We start from the raw sequence: 21325 nt of genomic DNA, 5'->3' as shown, positions 1-21325 counted from the left end.
AAATCTGTCAATCAAATATTGTCTTTCCTTTCTCATAATATTCTTCATTATTGTAGCTGATATTGTGGATCTTGTTTGCACTCAAAAGTTGTATATATATACATGTAATTAGTCATTACTCAATACAAACAATTTTCCTACTTCACAATCTTATTATGGTATCAGCGCCTCTCCAAAACTCAAACGAGTAAACTCCATTCGATCCTTTGTTTTTCTTTTTTTTTTTTTTTTTTTTTTTTCTTTCTAACCGTTTTATCTTCATTGCTCACTCATGGAAGAAACACAAAATTCAGCCACCAATATATCGACCGCTGCCCCTTCACTTTTGGTCAATCCAACCACGCAAATTATCTACTTCAATCCCTCTTCCCAACTGCCTATCAAACTCTGTGGCAGCACCAACTTCGTGACATGGAAGGCTCAACTCCTCACTTTGTTATGGGCTATGACATTCTAGGCTATCTTGAGAGTTCGATTCCTTGCCCATCTGATACTATCACACAAGGAAATCAACAAGTTGCCAACCCACTGTTTAGAACTTGGTTTCGTCAGGATAATCTTATTCGGAATGCTTTACTTGCCTCTGTAGATCCAAACATCGCACCATCAATAGCTAATGCCGCAACTTCCAAGCAAGCCTGGGATGAGTTGCACAATGCCTATGCAAATAAGTCACAGACTCGCATCTATAGTCTCCGCGATTCTCTTGCCAGTCACTCGCGACTCCAAGTCCATCTCTGAATATCTTTGTGTGATCCGCTCAATTGCGAAGGAACTCGCAATAGCAGGATCTTCGATCAGTAATCCAGAACTTGTGGTTACAATATTAAGTGGTTTTGGACCCGAATATCGGGCCATCAGCGCAGCCATTCATGCTCATGATACTCCCATTTCCTATGAGGAACTCTATGACAAGCTTACAGACCATGAGCTTTTTCTCAAACACGAAGATCATAAGAAAATCTCGCCGACCATTATTGCTCAAGTGGCCCAACACACCAGTTTTATGACCAACCAAAACGGGAACAAACAGAACCACAGGCAAGGACAACAAAACTGGAGTACCAACCAAGTTACCAATAGATCTTATCCACAACAATCGCGTCCTCAACAACCTCAACAGGTGCAAGTTCAATGCCAACTCTGCGACAAACCAGTGTTTTCTCTGTGGCATCGTCGATTAGGCCATCCTAATCTTCGTCTTCTACAAAATATTTTGACTTCTAATCATTTACCTTATTCAATTAAAGATAAATTTCAGTTCTGGAATTCTTGTTGCAGTAATAAAAGCCACAGGTTTCCTTTTTCTGTTAACACTTTACAAAGCAAGCAACAATTTGAAGTTCTTTATACTGATGTTTCGGGTCCCTCTCCTATTTTATCTCTTTACAATAAGATATACTTCGTCATTTTTGTTGATCAATATACCAAATACACTTGGTTATACACCATGAAAAATAAAAATGACATTGCAAAAATTTTCGCAGAGTTTAAACCCTTAGTTGAAAACTACTTCAACACCAAAAATCGCACCATTTATTCTGATGGTGGTGGAGAGTACCAAGGCTTAAAATCATTTTTCACAAACTACGGCATACAACATCTCGTGTCACCACCTTATAACCCCCCCCCCCCCCCCCCCCAAAAAAAAAAAAAAACATGTAGCCTTTGCAAAACAGCGTCATCGCCATATCATTGAAACAGCTCGTACTCTACTACACCAAGCTTCTCTCCCACAAAATCTATGGACATTTGCTTGTCAATGTGCAATATATCTCATAAATCGAGTTCTAGTATCTACCCTCCAAAATAAATCTCCTTATCAAGCACTCTTTGGTAACATACCCAATTTTGACTCCATACGTACATTTGGTTGCTTGTGTTACCCCTGATTAAAACCATATACCAAAACAAAGCTTGATCTTAGATCTACAGCTTGTGTAAATCTTGGTTTTTCTGCAAAATATCATTGTCACTAATGTTATGATCCCATAAATTCAAAAATATATCTTTCCAGAGATGTTAAATGTTTGGAAAATATATTTCCTTTTCAAACCATGTTCTCAAACCTCTCCTCTGTGCCCCATACACTATCTTGGCATGATTTACTCTGTTCTACATCCTCATCCATTGATTCTTCCCCTATTATTGACACTACACCTCTGCCAATGCCACGTCCCCCGCGCATCACTCCATTAACCACCCAACTATCTACCTTTGACTTGGAAACACATACAACGCCTACTACAGATGTGTTCATGGAAGGTCTAGTAGTACCATCAGTCACACAAGAAGTAAGTCCAACATCTAGCTTTCTTTCTACTTCACCTACTTCTCAAACAAATCCATCTATGTTACCTGCCCATAACATGCCTCACATGGTCACCCATTCACAAAACAACATTTTTAAACCCAAACAAATTTTCAATTACGCAGCTTCTCTTGTCGAATCTCTTCCAACCTCAACTGTAATTTCATTGCTCAAAAATAACACTTGGGAACTTGTACCACCCAAACCAACTCCCAACATTGTAGGCAATAAATGGATCTTCCGTGTCAAGCGGAAAGCTGATGGCACCATAGACAGATACAAAGCTCGTCTTGTTGCAAAAGGATTTACGCAACACCTAGGTATTGACTTTCATTCTACATTGAATCCGGTTGTTAAACCAAAAACTGTTCGTGTTATTTTGACTCTAACACTGCAACACGGTTGGCCTCTTCATCAACTCAACAACAATAATGCCATTTTTCAAGGTAATCTTGATGATGAAATTTACATGAACCAATTACAAGGCTTTGTGAATCCCAACTTTCCAAATCATGTGTATCGTCTCCGCAAAGCTATCTAAGGACTCAAGCAGGTACCGCGTTCTTGGTATCAAGAGCTCAAAACCTTTCTTGTGGCTTTTGGTTTCATGCGCTCTCACTCCGACAACTCCTGATTTATTTATCGATCTATGGGTAATATTGTCTTTCTTCTAGTATATGTGGATGACATTGTTGTCATGGCAGCAGCCTTCAAGCTATTCATCAGATAAAAGCTGCCCTTTCCAGTCGCTTCTCTCTCAAAGATCCAGGTTCCCTACATTTCTTTCTTAGCATTGAAGTTGTACCTTGTGCTGCTAGATTCTTTCTCTCACAATCCATGTTCATTTCTGAACTATTACATGAGCACTCCATGCAAGATAGTAAAGGTGTTACCAATCCACTAAGCTCATCAATCACTTTGCAACTTGATGATAGTGCTGCCCCGACTGATCCCAAACAATACCGTGCAGCCATCGGAAAGCTTCAGTATCTCTCCTTTACACATCCAGATATTAGTTTTGCTGTCAACAAACTCTCACAATTTATGCACAAGCCTTCCACCATCCACAGACCGATCCTCTACCTCAGCTCATGTGATCTATCTTGGTCACAATCCTATTAGCCGGTCCTCAAAGAAGCAATGGACTGTTGCCAGTGTTGGGATATATACTATTAACCATGTGTTTGGATATAGTATTTATTATAGAACAATTATTTATTCATTGTTTAATAAAGAATTAAATAGATCATGTACCAGTATGTGTGTCCTTTACTTATATAGTAGATGATTTAGTGTATAGAGTTTAGCTTATACACGAAAGATTAAATCGTCGGTTCTTATAAGTATAAAATTTATGTTCACAATCTAAGATGGAAATTGGACAAAGCTATCGGTATGATTGTAGCCCAAGATTAATATAATGTATCTTCATTATGGGAACGGTATAGTTTCGTCTTCTTGTGCTAATACATTTTGTATGTATTGAACGGACCAAATAGAGATAAGTGTTTTTGTACTGAATATATAAAACAAATTCTCTAGTTCATTAAATGTACTTATACTCTTAATCTTGATATAATTATTATGATCACTGTGATTTGTTCATTATTTTAATTTATTAAAAGGTACGACTCAATTGCGGGTCTATGTATTCCTGGTAAATTGGATGATGTCAAATTACATTTGTGAAATAATAATTAGTTGATAGAATCCATGTCTCAACTTTGAGATTGATGATACCCCTTTATGGATGCTTATAAGTCTCATGTGAAAACCCTGCAGGTGGATTTTGTATCCGTCACATGATGTAAATTAAGCAGAAATATAAAGGATTCAATTAGTCAATGAATTAAATTGTCAGTAATTTAATTTAATTGATTGGTATATGTAATCTTAACATGGGGAGTTAAATAAGATTTAATGAAAGATTTCGAAATTGAATTGAGGAGTGCAGTTGCGATTTTTTAGTGGAATAATTCGTAATTTATTATGGTAGAATTAATTCAGATTGTTTGAATTAATTCCATAATAGGAAGCCTCGTTAATTAAATTCGGTGGTCCCTGCTGTGCCCAAATAATAAAGAATTAAATGGAATATTATTTCTTGGTGAAAAATAAAGACCTAACAGGTTTTGAAAAGGGAAAAAACCCTAAACCTGTAGTTATAAAATAGGGTTCTTATTCCATAAGGAGGCTAAGGGTTTTACAAGTTTCTACTCTTTTTCCATAGAAATTCGCCCACACGAATTTCACAAATTCTGGTATTATTCGGGTTACACAGCAGAAGACTGTGGAACTGAAGGATGGTGATCAACTGGATGGTGTGTGCTCGTGGTTGAAGATTCGATTCTTAGTCGCGGACACGCTTCAAGAGATAAGTATCAATTTTATGTTTGATTAATATCTTGATAATGTGTTGTCTATATTATATGCAAGTTCGATTCTGACTTTTTGCTTCCGCTGTGTATGCCTGATTTCCAACAATTGGCATCAAGAGCCTGCTTGCATCTAAATAGATGACCTAGATGATACATACATCTAATTATACATATGTTCATGATTTATAATCTTGCCGAAAACCATGTGTATAGTTTTAAAACCTTGACGTTGAACAACGACATTGGTTGGAACCTAGAGACTAGAGTTGTCGGATTCAACATGTTAGATAAGTTAAAACTGAACTTTTATTTGCTTACCTCTTTATTCTGTTTGTTCTCGCAAATGTGAATATTATTGGGTTCTGTACAATAATAATAATAATTAGTGAGGCAATGGAGAATCATTGTTAAAGGAGAAGAGTGAATTTTGTTTTCTGCTTATGGTATACGTTTGGTTATTGACGGCGGAAATTAGGTCACTGTTAAATAATGGAATCAAATTTTATTTGATTATTGGAGTATTCAGCAACCTATTAAATTAAGGTATAAAATTTCCTTTGCTTGTTCAATTATTCCTAGGCTAACCATAAGCACTTCACGTGCCAGTGCTCAGAAGAATCATTAAAGAGCCTATTTCTTTTCTTGAAAAGTTATAGGAATATTAACTAATGATTTTTTGTGTACTGAAGGGGTTTAGCCCAAGAGAAAAATTAGAAAAAGGTTTTATTATATGGGCTTTACTACACATGTATATAATCGGGTATAAATAAGAATTTTATGATAAATAAATAGTGATTTTCGAGTTGGTCTATTTATTTGGGATTGTTGAAATTAAATTCTTAAAGCTTTATACATGTGAGATTATATTAATACATGGATTGAGATTTTTCGATTAATAAATTGGATCCATTTATATGGTTTATTTATTTGAGTTATTGGAACATTCTCAATGCATTGTGAAAATTATTCTTGAATAAGTGTATACTAGTTGTGTTGCTTTATATACTGATACAAAATTTATCTTTTGTTACTAGTATCACTTAATTAATTCATGAGAAGAAATATCGAGGTTGTCACCCGAAAGGCAGAAACGTAATATCTTGATTCTCAGGTGTATTAATCGAGAGGACAATTTGTTGAAAGTAGGCGTGTTGTGTGTCTTACCCTGAAGAAGGGACACAATGTATACCTTGAGCTCGTGGAATAATTATAAAAGGAGAATAGAAACCTGAATCGGATTATTTAATCCTTAGCGATGCCTAAAACAGTTATTTTAAAGAGTTTGGTTAGTTGTGGAGATTAAAAATTTATTGAACTCTTATTGACCTGAAATTTGGTGTGTTCATTGGAAACGCCTAGTAAGAAATAATCTTTGAGGCTGTTTAGATGGGTTTTAGCTGTTCTTTCGGATTAAAACGTGTTTTAAGTATGAAAAACTATTCTTTATGTCAGTTTTATTTATGTTAAATCTAGAACATGAATACACATGATGATTTAATATGAATTGATATATGATAAGAATGTAGGTCATATTGTTTAATTCTTAAAGATGCTTAAATTGTTTTGAATCTGATTTTGGTTATAGCTTTGGAGATGAATTATTTGGCGGACTCCAATTAACCTGAAATTTAATAGATTCATCGGAAATGACCCATTAAACAATATTCTGTTATGATTTGGAATTGTTTAAATGGTGTTTTAGGTATTTTTTCTATTTCTTGAAAATTATTTTAAGGAAAAATAACTCGGTTATGATCTAATGGTGATAGAGATTCTTCCTTATGTTTTTCATGTCTAAATACTAGTGAAATAATAAATTTATGTGTTGACTTTTGGTCTTCCTCCCCATCGGATGGGTTTATTATGGGTTGTCACTAGGTATAATCACTAGTTATTGATAACTTGTATTAACTCTCCATCTGAGTTACATGTTGAGTCAATGGAACTAGAGATGATGATAATGATATTCACTTGGCTTAAATTAGCAGCATACTCTTCGTTTGAGTTAGCTCTGGTTTTAAATTTATAAAGTGAATATTTGGCATCACATATATATGTTGCATGAATTGTTCTTTTATATTGAAATTTGTTGTGCAAGATGCATGGATATCTATGTGGTGTGTTTTGAATTTTATATTCAATGATTACATAAACATGCTAATTTCCAGAAAGCAACGCTGAGATTATGTAAACATATTTTAAAATTTTGTTCGTTGTTCTTGATTCATGTATATTAGTATGCGAATGATGATATGTGATAAGAGCTACTGAACAAATGTATATGTTTTTTTAAAAAAAAAATTCTATTTTGGCTGAAAAAGAAAAAAAAAACTTTTTTTTTATCCGAATTGGTCATGGTTTCGGAATTCTGATTTTTGACGAACTTCGATTGACTCGAAATTTGGTAGGTTCATCGGAAACGACCCACTGAGAAATACTCACAGATATGCTGTGACCTAGGGGATTTTTTGGCCATTTGGGGTCGTTTAGATGGGTTTTTGGATATTTTTCTGTTTTCTGTAAAAAAAAAAAATTGTTAACTAATTTTTTTTTTAACAAATAATGGTGTTAGGGTTCATTTTCTATGGTCTCCATCGTATATAGCAGTGATATAATGAGTTTATGTGTTAACATAGGTCTTCCTCCCCATCGGATAGATTCATTATGGTTAATTACTGTGTTCTAGTCCCTAGTTAATTGATAGCTTGTCTTGACTCTCCAACTGAGTTACAAGTTGGTTCAATGGAACTAGGGATAATTAAATGGGATATTTACCTAATATAAATTAGCAGTTTACTCTCCATCTGAGTTGGTTCTGTTTCTTTATAGGGTGATATATCTGGCATGACTCATATATTTTGCATGAATTGTTAAGTTTCCCTATCGAATCTAACTGTTCGATTAGCATGGTTATATGTGTGATGTGTGGTTTGAATTTTATTATTCATTCAGCATAACTAATGATCTATTTAATGATTATATCTCAAATTCTCAATAGATTTTATCCAGCCCACTTACTACTAGTCAGGAATTTCTTCTGATAGAAATAAGACATTAATTTAAAGGATGCATTATATGTAACTTCTGTTAGAAAGAATTTATTTTCAGTTTCTAACCAAACAAGAGATGGATAGTTAGTTTATTTTTCTTGTAACTCTTGTGTTATTGAGTTTGATCAACATTTTATCTCTTGTGGTACATTGATGCGTGACCCTTTAAATTAATAACTCTTCTGAACTGAATAGTTTAATCTGTCCCATCAGAGAATATTTTTTTTTCGTGAATTGAATGAACTTATCTGTGACGCTTGTGTCTAGGTCATTTTAATCTGAATAGAATTTCGAAGTTGGTCAATTTGAACTTTTGAGGTTCATTGAAAGTAGAGACACTACCAACTTGTGAGTCCTATTTAGAAGGAAAAATGACTAAGAGACCTTTTCTCTTAAAAGGAAATAAAGTTAATGATAAGTTAAGACAATCCATTCTGATTTGTGTGGTATAATGAACTTCAAGGAAAGAGGTGATTTTGAGTATTCTGTGACATTCATAGAGGATTACTCATGATATGAATATATCTATTTGATGCTCTGTAAGTCCGAATGCTTTTAAAATTTCAAGGTATTTAAGTCGAAAATAAAAAGCATCAGGGGAAATATATTAAGTCACTGCGATTTGATCGTAGTGGTGAGTACCTCTTTGCAGAGTTCATTAATTACTTATTAGATAAAGGGATTGCATTTTCAATTGTCTACATCAAGTATTCTACAATAGATTGGTGTGGAAGAGAAAAGAAATATGACTCTTTTGAAGGTGGTAAGATTAATTGACTTATTTATATTTGCTTTTTCGATTTGGGATATGTCGTAGAAACTGCGAGTTACATTCTTAATTTAATTCCCTCTAAGTTAGTACCTTTGATACCCATAGATAAGTGGATTGGAAGTAAGCCAAATCTGCAACATGTTCGGGTATGAGGTTGTCTAGCACACGTGTTCAAAGGGAAAACAGATAAGTGGAAATCAAGAACGGATATGATGTACGCATGTTTATTAGATATCCAAAGGGAACGAAAAGAGATTTATTTACTGTCCTAAAAGAAAATAAGGTAATTGTTATTACAATTGCTAGATTTTTCAAAAAGGACTATTTAATAAACCAAGTTGCTAGAAGTAAGCTAGTTTTATAGGAATTGAGCAAAGAAATAGCAAATGAGTCATCTAAAAAATTCAGAAGTTCAAGAACATCTAACCGACAAGTCAGGGTTGACGTTCCATTGCATTTAAGTAGTGGGAGAAACGTTAATAGGCGTAAGGAAATTCACTACTTTTAAGTAGTGGGAGTGATGTTGAGCAAATAACGCTATATGATAGTGTGACTATAATAGTAGTAGTACTTAGTCGTAGTGGGAGAATAATAACCAAGATCGGTTCGGTGTATACTCTTGGGAGAATTTCATGATAGGATTCCTGAAAAGAAATACATTTTTTTTTTTGGAGAGTTTCATGATAGGATCCCTGAAGATCTTAGTACAGAACTGGTCATTTACGACGAAGCACTACTAGACGGAATTGCATCAGAAAACAACTTGGTAAGTTAATTTTAGCAAAGAGCTTAGTCGCTAAGACTTTTGGTAGTCGTGCAAAAGGAATACATGTGAAAGTTGTAAATGCATGGTTAAAAGTCTAAGTGGGAGATTGTTGGGTATATACCATTAACCATGCGTTTAGACATGGTATATTCTAACAATTGTCATGGTTAAAAGTCTAAGTGGGAGATTGTTGGGATATATACTATTAACCATGTGTTTGGATATAGTATTTATTATAGAACAATTATTTATTCATTGTTTAATAAAGAATTAAATAGATCATGTACCAGTATGTGTGTCCTTTACTTATATAGTAGATGATTTAGTGTATAGAGTTTAGCTTATACACGAAAGATTAAATCGTCGGTTCTTATAAGTATAAAATTTATGTTCACAATCTAAGATGGAAATTGGACAAAGCCATCGGTATGATTGTAGCCCAAGATTAATATAATGTATCTTCATTATGGGAACAGTATAGTTTCGTCTTCTTGTGCTAATACATTTTGTATGTATTGAACGGACTAAGTAGAGATAAGTGTTTTTGTACTGAATATATAAAACAAATTCTCTAGTTCATTAAATGTACTTATACTCTTAATCTTGATATAATTATTATGATCACTGTGATTTGTTCATTATTTTAATTTATTAAAAGGTACGACTCAATTGCGGGTCTATGTATTCCTGGTAAATTGGATGATGTCAAATTACATTTGTGAAATAATAATTAGTTGATAGAATCCATGTCTCAACTTTGAGATTGATGATACCCCTTTATGGATGCTTATAAGTCTCATGTGAAAACCCTGCAGGTGGATTTTGTATCCGTCACATGATGTAAATTAAGCAGAAATATAAAGGATTCAATTAGTCAATGAATTAAATTGTCAGTAATTTAATTTAATTGATTGGTATATGTAATCTTAACATGAGGAGTTAAATAAGATTTAATGAAAGATTTCGAAATTGAATTGAGGAGAGCAATTGCGATTTTTTAGTGGAATAATTCGTAATTTATTATGGTAGAATTAATTCAGATTGTTTGAATTAATTCCATAATAGGAAGCCTCGTTAATTAAATTCTGTGGTCCCTGCTGTGCCCGAATAATAAAGAATTAAATGGAATATTATTTCTTGGTGGAAAATAAAGACCTAACAGGTTTTGAAAAGGGAAAAAACCCTAAACCTGTAGTTATAAAATAGGATTCTTATTCCATAAGGAGGCTAAGGGTTTTACAAGTTTCTACTCTTTTTCCATAGAAATTCGCCCACACGAATTTCACAAATTCTGGTATTATTCGGGTTACACAACAGAAGACTGTGGAACTGAAGGATGGTGATCAACTGGATGGTGTGTGCTCGTGGTTGAAGATTCGATTCTTAGTCGCGGTCACGCTTCAAGAGATAAGTATCAATTTTATGTTTGATTAATATCTTGATAATGTGTTGTCTATATTACATGCAAGTTTGATTCTTGCTTTTTACTTCCGCTGTGTATGCCTGATTTCCAACAGTCAGATCCTCCACGGAGGCTGAATATCGCGTTGTTGCTAGCGCTATAGCCGAAACCAATTGTATTCAAAATCTCTTGTCCGAACTTCATGTGACCCTAGCAGAACCTCCCAAAGTCTATTGTGACAACCTAAGTACCACTTACATAAGTCCAAATCCCGTCATCCACAGCCTCATGAAGCATATTGCCATTGCTTTTTCATTTGTACATGAACAAGCACAACAAAATCGTCTTCATGTCACATCAAGTGCGGCTAAATCATATTGGGCCTAAGGTCAAATTCTAATGAGGGGCCTTAACTTAAAAAAATAATTATATATATTTATATCTCTAAAATTTATTTTTCTAGCTTTTTGAGACGCAAAGTTACTAATAATTTTTTTATATTAATATCATCTAATAGTTCTTTTTCAATCGACAAAATAGCTCATCCGTTCAATTTTTCTTGAAACACATACAAATGAAATATTAATATCAAAAAAAGTATATAAAAGATAGAAAGATAGAAGATTGAAAGATAGAACCTGATTCATGAGATGAATAACTTGATTTTAAAATAATTTTCACTCTTCAAAATCCACAACCCTTGAAACTTGAAAAAGAAATTCAAAGTATATCTTCGACTCTTTTTATCTCAAAATAGTGTTTGATCAATTGATTTTGAGCATATGGAGAATAAAGATTGAAGAGTTTAATTGGAGATTGAAGAATAAAAAATCAACGAAAACTTTGTGTTTGATAAATGATGAGTGCTGAGGAAAAGTTAAAAGATGTTTAGAAAAAACTAAAAAGTTAAAATATAAAGTACAATAAGTTTTTAGAGAAAAATTATATGAGCTACATTCTAGGTATGAAATCAAGTGTCCCTAAAATATTGTCTTTATGAATGTTACTTTTCATCTTTCTCTCTCAAACATTTCTTATTATCTCCCAATCCCAATCACAAACGATCACTTTTCTTCCTCTTTTTATGATTTTTTTATTCCCTTTTTGCAACAGCCCAGTATGTGGTAATTTTTTTTTTTTCTAAACTACCAGATATTTTTTTTTAAAAGTACTACATAGTATAAAATAATGTGGGGCCCTCATAACTATGGGCCCTAGGCAATTGCCTATGTGGCCTATAGGTTGAGCCGGCACTGTGTCACACATGTCCACACCGCAGACCAGCTCACCCATGCCCAAGAATCGTCACCAACAACAACTTATCAAGTTAGGTGTTGTTGAAACACCCCCTAACTTGCGGAGGCATAATAGGGCCATTTAAGGAAATATATCACTGTAAGAGCATGTTTGGATGGGCTTATGCTTATAAGTTGTACAACTTATAAGCTAAAAAAATAAGTTATGGTAGTCTAATTTTTTTTTTTTGACTTATAAGCTGTTTTAGATAAGCTAAGTCAAATGGGCCCAATTATTTTTTTGAGCTTATTTTAAGCACAAAATGACTTTAAGCTGACTAGCTAAACACTCAAAAAAACTGAAAATAACTTATAAGCAACTTATAAGCCAATTCAAACGGGCTCTAAATCTGTCAATCAAATACTGTCTTTCCTTTCTCATAATATTCTTCATTATTGTAGCTAATATTGTGGATCTTGTTTCCACTCAAAAGTTGTATATATGTATACATGTAATTAGTCATTACTCAATACAAGCAATTTTCCTACTTCAGAATTTTATTAATGTCAACAGTACAAATGATTTATAAAAAGGAAAGTGCCCACCATGAGCATGCTTTTTATTTTTTTATTTTTATTTTTATTTTTTATAACATATTAATTAAACTGTTTTTATAGTGTTATCAATCTCACGTGCTACGCTGACCTAAAGACAAGGAAGAAAATAACTTGTGTTTCTTGCGTCTCATTGCCTCATAGTGTAACAAACCAGCAATTAAAAAAGAGAAAATCATTTAGTTGAAAACGTGACAATAAGAACTTTTTAATTTCTATTTCCTTTGTTGTTGTTTTCCTTTGCTTGTCTTGTCTGCCTGAGAAAAAAAGATTAATGTCAAAGTCATCCCTAATCCCAAATATTTAAAATAAAAGCTTAAGGATTATATATAGAAGCACTACATGTCTGACCCTATATGTTATGTACATCTTCTTTTGTGGTTAATCACCAAAAGCAAAAAACTGTTATAAAATAAAACTATGAAGTAAATACACAGAAGAAATATGTAGAGAGAATATGTAGAGAGATATCAGATTATATTACTTCTGCCCACTCAACATTGCATCTGTGCATCCTATTTATAGGAGCAACATACAAAGGATTAACATATTTAATTGACATGAGATATTTTGGGATATTTTGGGATATTTATAACTTAATGGATATCCACTACTTGGGATATTTTTAACACTCCCCCTTGGATGTCTATTAATAGATGTTGTACCTCGTTAAAACCTTATTAAAAAAAAACCCCGTGAGAAAAAGTCCTAATGAAGGAAAAAGAGTGCACATATCTAGAAATACGCTTTGAGAGCTGTCTCATTAAAAACCTTACCAAGAAAACCCAATGGGACAAAACTTGGTTAAGGAAAAAAGAGTACAACACGTATTTCACTCCCCCTGACGAAGACCAAGATTCAGATGTCGGAGTCTTCGCATTCTAATCTTGAATATCATCTTCTCAAGAGTTGAAGTTGGCAAAGATTTAGTGAACAAATCTGCAGGATTGTCACTTGAACGGATTTGTTGCACATCAATATCACCATTCTTCTGGAGATCATGTGTGAAAAATAACTTTGGTGAAATGTGCTTTGTTCTATCTCCTTTTATGAAACCTCCTTTTAATTGAGCTATGCATGCAACATTATCTTCATATAATACTGTGGGTATTGTTGTATCACACTTCAAGCCACATCTTTCTCTGATGAAATGTATCACTGATCTCAACCGCACACATTCTTTACTTGCTTCATGAATAGCGATTATCTCAGCATGATTTGAAGAAGTAGCAACAATGGACTGCTTGGTCGATCGCCATGATATAGCAGTACCTCCGCATGTAAACAGATAGCCCGTTTGAGATCGAGCTTTATGTGGATCAGATAAATAACCTGCATCTGCATAACCAACAAGACCTGTACTACCTTTGTTAGTATAAAACAGACCCATATCGCTAGTTCCCTTCAGATATCGCAATATATGCTTAATCCCGTTCCAATGCCTCTGTGTAGGAGAAGAGCTATATTTTGCTAGCAAATTAACAGAAAATGCTATGTCAGGTCTTGTAGCATTAGCAAGATACATAAGTGCACCTATTGCACTAAGATATGGTACTTCAGGACTAAGTAGCTCTTCGTTTTCTTCCTGAGGTCGAAACGGATCTTTGCTCACTTCAAGTGAGCGAACAACCATAGGAGTACTTAAAGGATGCGGATTTTCCATGTAAAACCGATTTAAAACTTTCTCAGTATAGGCAGATTGATGGATAAAGATCCCTTTTGCGAAATGTTCAATTTGCAGACCAAGACAGAGTTTTGTCTTTCCGAGATCTTTCATCTCAAATTATTTCTTCAAATATTCAATCGCCTTTTGGAGCTCTTCTGGAGTTCCAATAAGGTTTATGTCATCAACATAAACAGCAAGTATAATGAACCCTGATTTTGTTTTCTTAATAAAAACACATGGACAAATGGCATCATTTATATATCCTTCATTTATCAAGTACTCACTTAGGAGATTATACCACATACGCCCTGATTGTTTTAAACCATATAATGATCTTTGTAATCTGATTGAATACATTTCCCGAGACTTTAAACCAAATGCTTCAGGCATTTTATATCCTTCAGGAATTTTCATATAAATTTCATTATCAAGTGAACCATAAAGATAAGCTGTAACCACATCCATAAGATGTATTTCAAGGGTTTCATAGACAGCTAAACCCATGAGGTATCGAAATGTTATAGCATCCATAACTGGTGAATATGTTTCTTCATAGTCGATGCCGGGTCTTTGAGAGAATCCTTGTGCAACAAGGCGTGCTTTGTATCGTACAATTTCATTTCTCTCATTTATTTTCCGTACAAAGACCCATTTGTGACCAACTGGTTTTACACCATTAGGCGTTTGGACTACAGGTCCAAAAAACTCACGTTTAGCAAGTGAATTCAATTCTGATTGAATTGCTTCTTGCCATTTTGGCCAATCATAACTTCGTCGACATTCTCCGACAGATTGAGGTTCCTGATCCTCAATGCCTTTTATAATATTTAGTGCAACATTATATGCAAAAACACTATTCACCACAATTTTTGAACGATTCAAGTTGTCCTCATCACCAGTAAAACTTAATGATAGTTCTTCACTCACTGAATTCTCGGGTTTACTGATTTCTTCAGGAATATCAGAATTAATCAGATCTTGAATCTCTTCATGAGATCCTTTCATAGTGTCATTCTGATCATTGTTTGTATTTCTTTTTCTTGGATTTTTATCCTTGGAGCCCAATGGCCTACCACGCTTCAGGCGTGGATGAGATTCAGAGGCTATGCACTAGTAGATTGTCCCTTTGGAACATCAATTCGAATAGGCACATTCTCTGCAGGGATATGCGACTTAGTTATTCTTTTCAAATCAGTAAATCCGTCTGGCATTTGATTTGCTATTTTCTGTAAGTGGATGATCTTCTGGATCTCTTGCTCACATATAGGGGTACGTGGATCAAAATGAGATAGTGATGGAATTCTCCACGCAATTTCTCTTTTGATTTCTTTTCTCTCTCCCCCTAATTGTGGAAAATTTGTTTCATCAAATCGACAATCTGCAAATCGGGTAGTGAATAAATCTCCCGTCAATGGCTCAAGATAGCGAATAATGGAGGGTGATTCAAACCCAACATATATTCCTAACCTTCTTTGGGGGCCCATTTTAGTGCGTTGTGGTGGTGCTACAGGCACATATACAGCACAGCCAAAGATTCGGAGATGAGCAATATTTGGTTCATGACCAAATACTAATTGTGACGGGGAGTATTTATTATAATGAGTCGGTCTAAGACGAACAAGAGATGCTGCATGTAAAATAGCATGACCCCAGACGGTTGTAGGCAACCGTGTTTTCATAAGTAATGGTCTTGCTATCAATCGCACACGCTTAATAAATGACTCAGCAAGGCCATTTTGGGTATGAACATGTGCTACAGGATGTTCAACCTTTATCCCAACTGATAAACAATAATCATCAAAAGCTTGGGATGTAAATTCTCCAGCATTATCAAGACGTATAGCCTTTATAGGATAATCTGGGAAGTGTGCCCTTAAGCGTATTATTTGTGCCAATAATTTCGCAAACGCCAGGTTGCGAGACGATATGAGGCACACATGAGACCATCTCGAAGACGCATCTATTAGAACCATAAAATATCTGAATGACCCACAAGATGGGTGAATAGGTCCACATATATCCCCATGTATACGATCTAGAAAAGCAGGGATTCAATGTCAACTTTCATTGGTGATGGCCTGGTTATCAATTTGCCCTGATGACAAGCGACACATGAAAATTCACTACTTTCAAGAATCTTCAGGTTCTTAAGTGGATGCCCTTTTGAATTTTCAATAATTCGTCTCATCATTATTGATCCAGGATGACCCATTCGGTCATGCCAAAGCACAAAAGTTCCTGAATCGTTAAACTTCTGGTTTACGATTGAGTGTGCTTCCACTGTACTAATTTCTGCATAGTACAGGCCAGAAGACAAAGTTGGTAATTTCTCCAAAACATATTTCAGGCCGGAGACATTCTTTGTAATGATAAGATATTCATCATTTGTTTCATTTAATGTCTCGACGTGATACCCATTACGGCGGATATCTTTGAAACTCAACAAGTTTCTTGGGGATCTAGAAGAGAATAATGCATCTTCTATAACAAGTTTCGTCCCCTTAGGTAGAAATATTGTAGCTCTTCCGGAGCCTTCAATTAATTTCGAATTGCCAGAAATTGTATTAATATTTCCCCTTTTTCTACGCAAGTGAGAAAAGTATTTCTCATCTTTGAATATAGCATGCGTTGTTCCACTATCAATTACACAAATATCTTCATGATTGGTCATTGATCTAAATAATATTTGAAGATTTTCCATATATTCTTCAAAACGAAAGAATAGGCAAAGTAAACATCGAAGTAGATATTTTGATTAGACAAAGTATTACACACACTTTATTACTTATATATGGAATCATAACCACATTAGATAATACAAACGACATGTATGAAACATCTAAGTTAATACAGATCCATCACCGATCAGATGATCTATTTTCCCTTCAGGGATTTCAAAGAAATCTGCCATATCTAGATGCATGGGCTCAACATTATCTTCAGAAATAAAATTTGTTTCGGCATCCTTTTCTGCCTTTTTGAGGGAGGCTTGGTATAGCTCAACAAGGTGCTTTGGCGTACGACAGGTACGTGACCAGTGCCCTTTTACTCCACATCGGAAGCATTTATTTTCTGAATTTTTCTTTTGCACAGCTTCATGCTTTTCATCCTTCCTTTTACACTGCTAGTGGTGAAGGGTATTATATGGTGCAAAACGAGAATCATGATTAAAATTCCTTCCTCGATCACGACTATGACCACGACTGGGGCCACGACCTCTTCCACGCCTAGAATGGCGAAATTTGCCTCATTCACTTCAGGGAATGGGGCAGTACCAGTGGGTGGGCTTTCATGATTTTTCATCAGTAATTCATTATGTTGTTCAGCCACTAGAAGATGTGAGATTAGATCAGAATATTTCTTGAACTTCATCTCTCGGTATTGCTGCTGCAGGAGCATACTCGAGGCAGGAAAAGTGGAGAATGTTTTCTCCAGCATATCATCATCAGTAATATTTTCACCACATAATTTCAATTGAGAAATAATTTTAAACATTGTAGAATTATATGCCTTAACAGATTTAAAATCTTGGAACCTTAAATGGAGCCAATCAAAACGTGCTTGTGGAAGTATGACCATCTTCAGGTGATCATATCTATCTTTCAGATCATTCCACAACTTAAGAGGATCTTTAACCGTGAGATATTCCATTTTCAAATTCTCATCAAGATGATGGCGGAGGAATATCATTGCCTTAGCACGGTTTTGGTTTGATGCCTCATTTTTATCTTTGATGGTGTCTTCCAGACCCATCACATTAAGGTGAATCTCGGCATCAAGAATCCAAGACATATAGCTATTGCCGGATATATCTAAGGCTACAAATTCACGTCTAGAAAGATTTGCCATTAGTAATGGAAAACAAAGAAATCAATACCTTCGAGGCTTGTAAAGTATTTGCTCGAGATGACAGAGTCTCGTGCTGATAACGTGTTATAAAATAAAACTATGAAGTAAATACACAGAAGAAATATGTAGAGAGAATATGTAGAGAGATATCAGATTATATTACTTCTGCCCACTCAACATTGCATCTGTGCATCCTATTTATAGGAGCAACATACAAAGGATTAACATATTTAATTGACATGGGATATTTTGGGATATTTTGGGAAATTTATAACTTAATGGATATCCACTACTTGGGATATTTTTAACAAAAACAATATTAAGACCAGCTATTATATATTTAGTTAAAGACAAATCATATCCCTTTCCTTCCTCTTTCCTAACTTCCGCTCCTCTCCCCTACATCTCTCTGTATTTCTCCATGTATATATCATCACTCTCTCTACTCCATTTTTCTCAAAACTAATTTCCCATTCTTCTCACCAAAGCAAAACATCCACAATAATTTCATACACAGAAATTAAATGAAGACGGAAATGATAGATTTCAACTTCGACAGTGCTTGTACTACTCCTTATATTAGTGCTCCTTCAAGTCCTCAACATTTTGGGACAACATTCTTTTTCAGTGCCCCCACTAGCCCTACTCGCATCTCTGCCCTTATGGAGAAACTAACGTTACCCGTTACAACGATCATGATGATGATAATGCAGATGATTTCGCTTTTGAATTTAGCGGACATGAATTGGAGAAAAGCTCAATAATACCAGCAGCTGATGAGCTCTTTGATGGAGGAAAAATCAAGCCTTTAACAAATTCACCCTTTGAGTCCCCGATATCACCAAAGTGGAAGTTCAAAGGTAAGAAGCACGCGATCGAGCCAATTGTAGAAGCCAAGGAAAGAACTCAAAATTCTATAAGAAATAATTCTTCAAGTTCCAATAGACATAAAGCAACAAGATCATTATCTCCTCTGAGAGTATCGGATTTATTGTTAATTGATGAGGATGATGAAAGTATTGATCAAGAAAAAACAGAGTACTCTGTTTCATTGTTGATATCGATATGGAACAGTTGGAAGTTGAAAGACTTATTGCTATTTAGAAGTGCTTCCGAGAGTCGAGCAAGTAGCAGTATAAAAGAGTTAAATAAGTATTCGCTAGTGAAGAAAATCCGCCAAGAAGATGTGAAAAAATCATAGATATTGAACTCGAGGAGGAAGATGAGGAGACCGATTTCGGCTCATGAATTGCATTACAAGATGAAGAGGGAGGTGTTGAAAGATATGAAGAAGAAAACTTTCTTACCATATAAGCAAGGTCTACTTGGTTGGCATGGTTGCTATGGCCTTGATGATACAATTTCACCTTACATGACTCCTCGTCAATAGTTAATAATCTGATTATTTCCATGTGTAATTACATTTATTTGTTTGATATACACTTTTGCTTTTTACCTCATCCGATGTGAATTTTTCTAAAGATCCCTTGCCGGAGAATTTGAACTTGGTGAGCTCAGCTTCTAAAGTTCTTAATACTGAACTCATTTGTTGGGTTCAAAATTTAATATTTGGGTTGCTCTAACTATATAGGTCTCTTGGTTGCTCAAGACTCGATGATATAATCTCAGTGTACATGACTCATCGTCAATAGTTCTTAGGAAGAATAAATCGAGGCACCTTTATTAAAGGATTGGAGATGAATGAGTGAAAATCTTGTTTCATTGTATTATGATGGTCTCCTATTTATACAGCTGATTGGGAATTGAATCCCAAGATTACAGGTAAGGGAAAGAAAAGATATTAAACTACAGATACATTCCTGATATTAACAGATTACAATCAATCAAGTGAGATATTTACAAAATAAAATAAAATCAGATTTGTATTCAAGTTGTTGATATTGTTTAGTTATGAACTTTAAGGTGTTGATATTGTTCCTTATGCCCTTTCAAGTTAGGAGAGGTTTCAGCAACTCCTAATTTGATGAGATTACATTGAAAAGATGCAGCGGGCAGTGGCTTAGTGAGTGTATCAACAAGTTGATCAGCAAAGTGAAAATGAACAATTTTGATGTGGTGTTGTTGCACTTGATCACGAACAAAGTGAACGTTAATTGGAATTGGATTTTGGCAGAGATAAGTGGTGCCAATGTTGTCGCCATAAACTTTTGGAATAGTGGGAAGTGGAATGCAGAGTTCAGTCAACAAATTCATTATCCAATTTCCTTCAGCAACCGCTCCAGTAATTACTCTCTATTTGGTTTCTGTGGATGAACGAGCAACATAGCATTGTTTCTTGGAGGACCAACTGATGGGATTTAGACAAAGATACATAACATAAGCAGAGGTGGATGATCGATCAGTAAGGTCACCTGTCCAATCAGCATTTGAATAAATATGGAGTGCATGATCTGATTACTTGTGGAAGAAAAGGCCAAGCATTACTGTTTGTTTCAGATAGTGCAAAGCACGCTTAACAGCAGTCCAATATACTACAGTAGGACGATGCATGAATTGAGAAACCTTGTTCACAACATAACTTACGTCAGGGAGTGTAAAAGCCAAATACTGTAATTTTTTGATAGCAGAGCAATACTGCTTTGCATCAGCGAGAGGAGAGCCATCATCCAACTTAAGTTGCATGGAGGTAGATAGCGGTGAGTGGACACCTTTGCTTTCTTGCATTGAGAATTCTTTGAGCACATATGTGATGTAGTTACATTGAGAAAGGATCAAACCATCTGCATTTGGAAGGAATTCCACACCTAGAAAATAATGCAGTAGCCTAAGATCCTTAAGAGAAAAATATTTAGATAAAGCATCCTTGATATTGTCGATAGTTGTCACATTGTCTCCTGTTACTACAATATCATCGACATAAACAAGAAGATATATCATTATACCGATTGAGTGAAAATAAATAAGAAGCTATCAGAGTGTGATCTTTTAAAACCAAGCAAGACAAAGAATTCCTTGAGTTCATTGTACCACGCCTGTGGGGCTTCTTTAAGCCCATAAATGGCCTGTCGAAGGCGACATATGTGATTTGGATAGTCTGGATGTTCAAAACCTTTTGGTTGCTTCATGTATACACCTCTTCAAAATGAACTTGAAGGAAAGCGTTGTTGACATCTAGTTGATGAAGAGGTCAACCAAAACAGGTGGAAAGAGACAACACAATGCGTACAATTGTTGGCGTGACTACGGGACTGAACGTGGAATGAAAGTCAACATTAGGACGTTGTGTAAATTCCTTGGCAACTAACTGTTCTTTATAATGA

At 34.9% G+C, this 21325-nt stretch overlaps 1 protein-coding gene across 1 annotated transcript; it reads left to right on the top strand.

The window, feature by feature from the left end:
- Window positions 1-18580: 18580 nt before the first annotated feature.
- LOC132637794 (uncharacterized) lies at window positions 18581-19434 on the top strand. The gene is made up of 3 exons (XM_060354831.1): window positions 18581-18720; window positions 18780-19196; window positions 19263-19434. Exons 1-3 carry the CDS (start codon window positions 18581-18583, stop codon window positions 19432-19434), a joined length of 729 nt encoding a protein of 242 aa, XP_060210814.1.
- Window positions 19435-21325: the final 1891 nt, after the last annotated feature.

This window comes from Lycium barbarum, chromosome 4 (genome assembly GCF_019175385.1).
Source record: "Lycium barbarum isolate Lr01 chromosome 4, ASM1917538v2, whole genome shotgun sequence".
NCBI lineage: Eukaryota > Viridiplantae > Streptophyta > Magnoliopsida > Solanales > Solanaceae > Lycium > Lycium barbarum.
This window is presented reverse-complemented; position numbering and strand designations above follow the sequence as displayed.

Bases quoted from the DNA above. Each gene is read 5' to 3' on its own strand.
- LOC132637794 (XM_060354831.1), top strand. From the start codon at position 18,581: ATGATAGATTTCAACTTCGACAGTGCTTGTACTACTCCTTATATTAGT. The intron at 18,721-18,779 runs GTTACCCGTTAC...TTTTGAATTTAG, and splicing joins GCCCTTATGGAGAAACTAAC to CGGACATGAATTGGAGAAAA. The intron at 19,197-19,262 runs GTATTCGCTAGT...GAACTCGAGGAG, and splicing joins AGTATAAAAGAGTTAAATAA to GAAGATGAGGAGACCGATTT.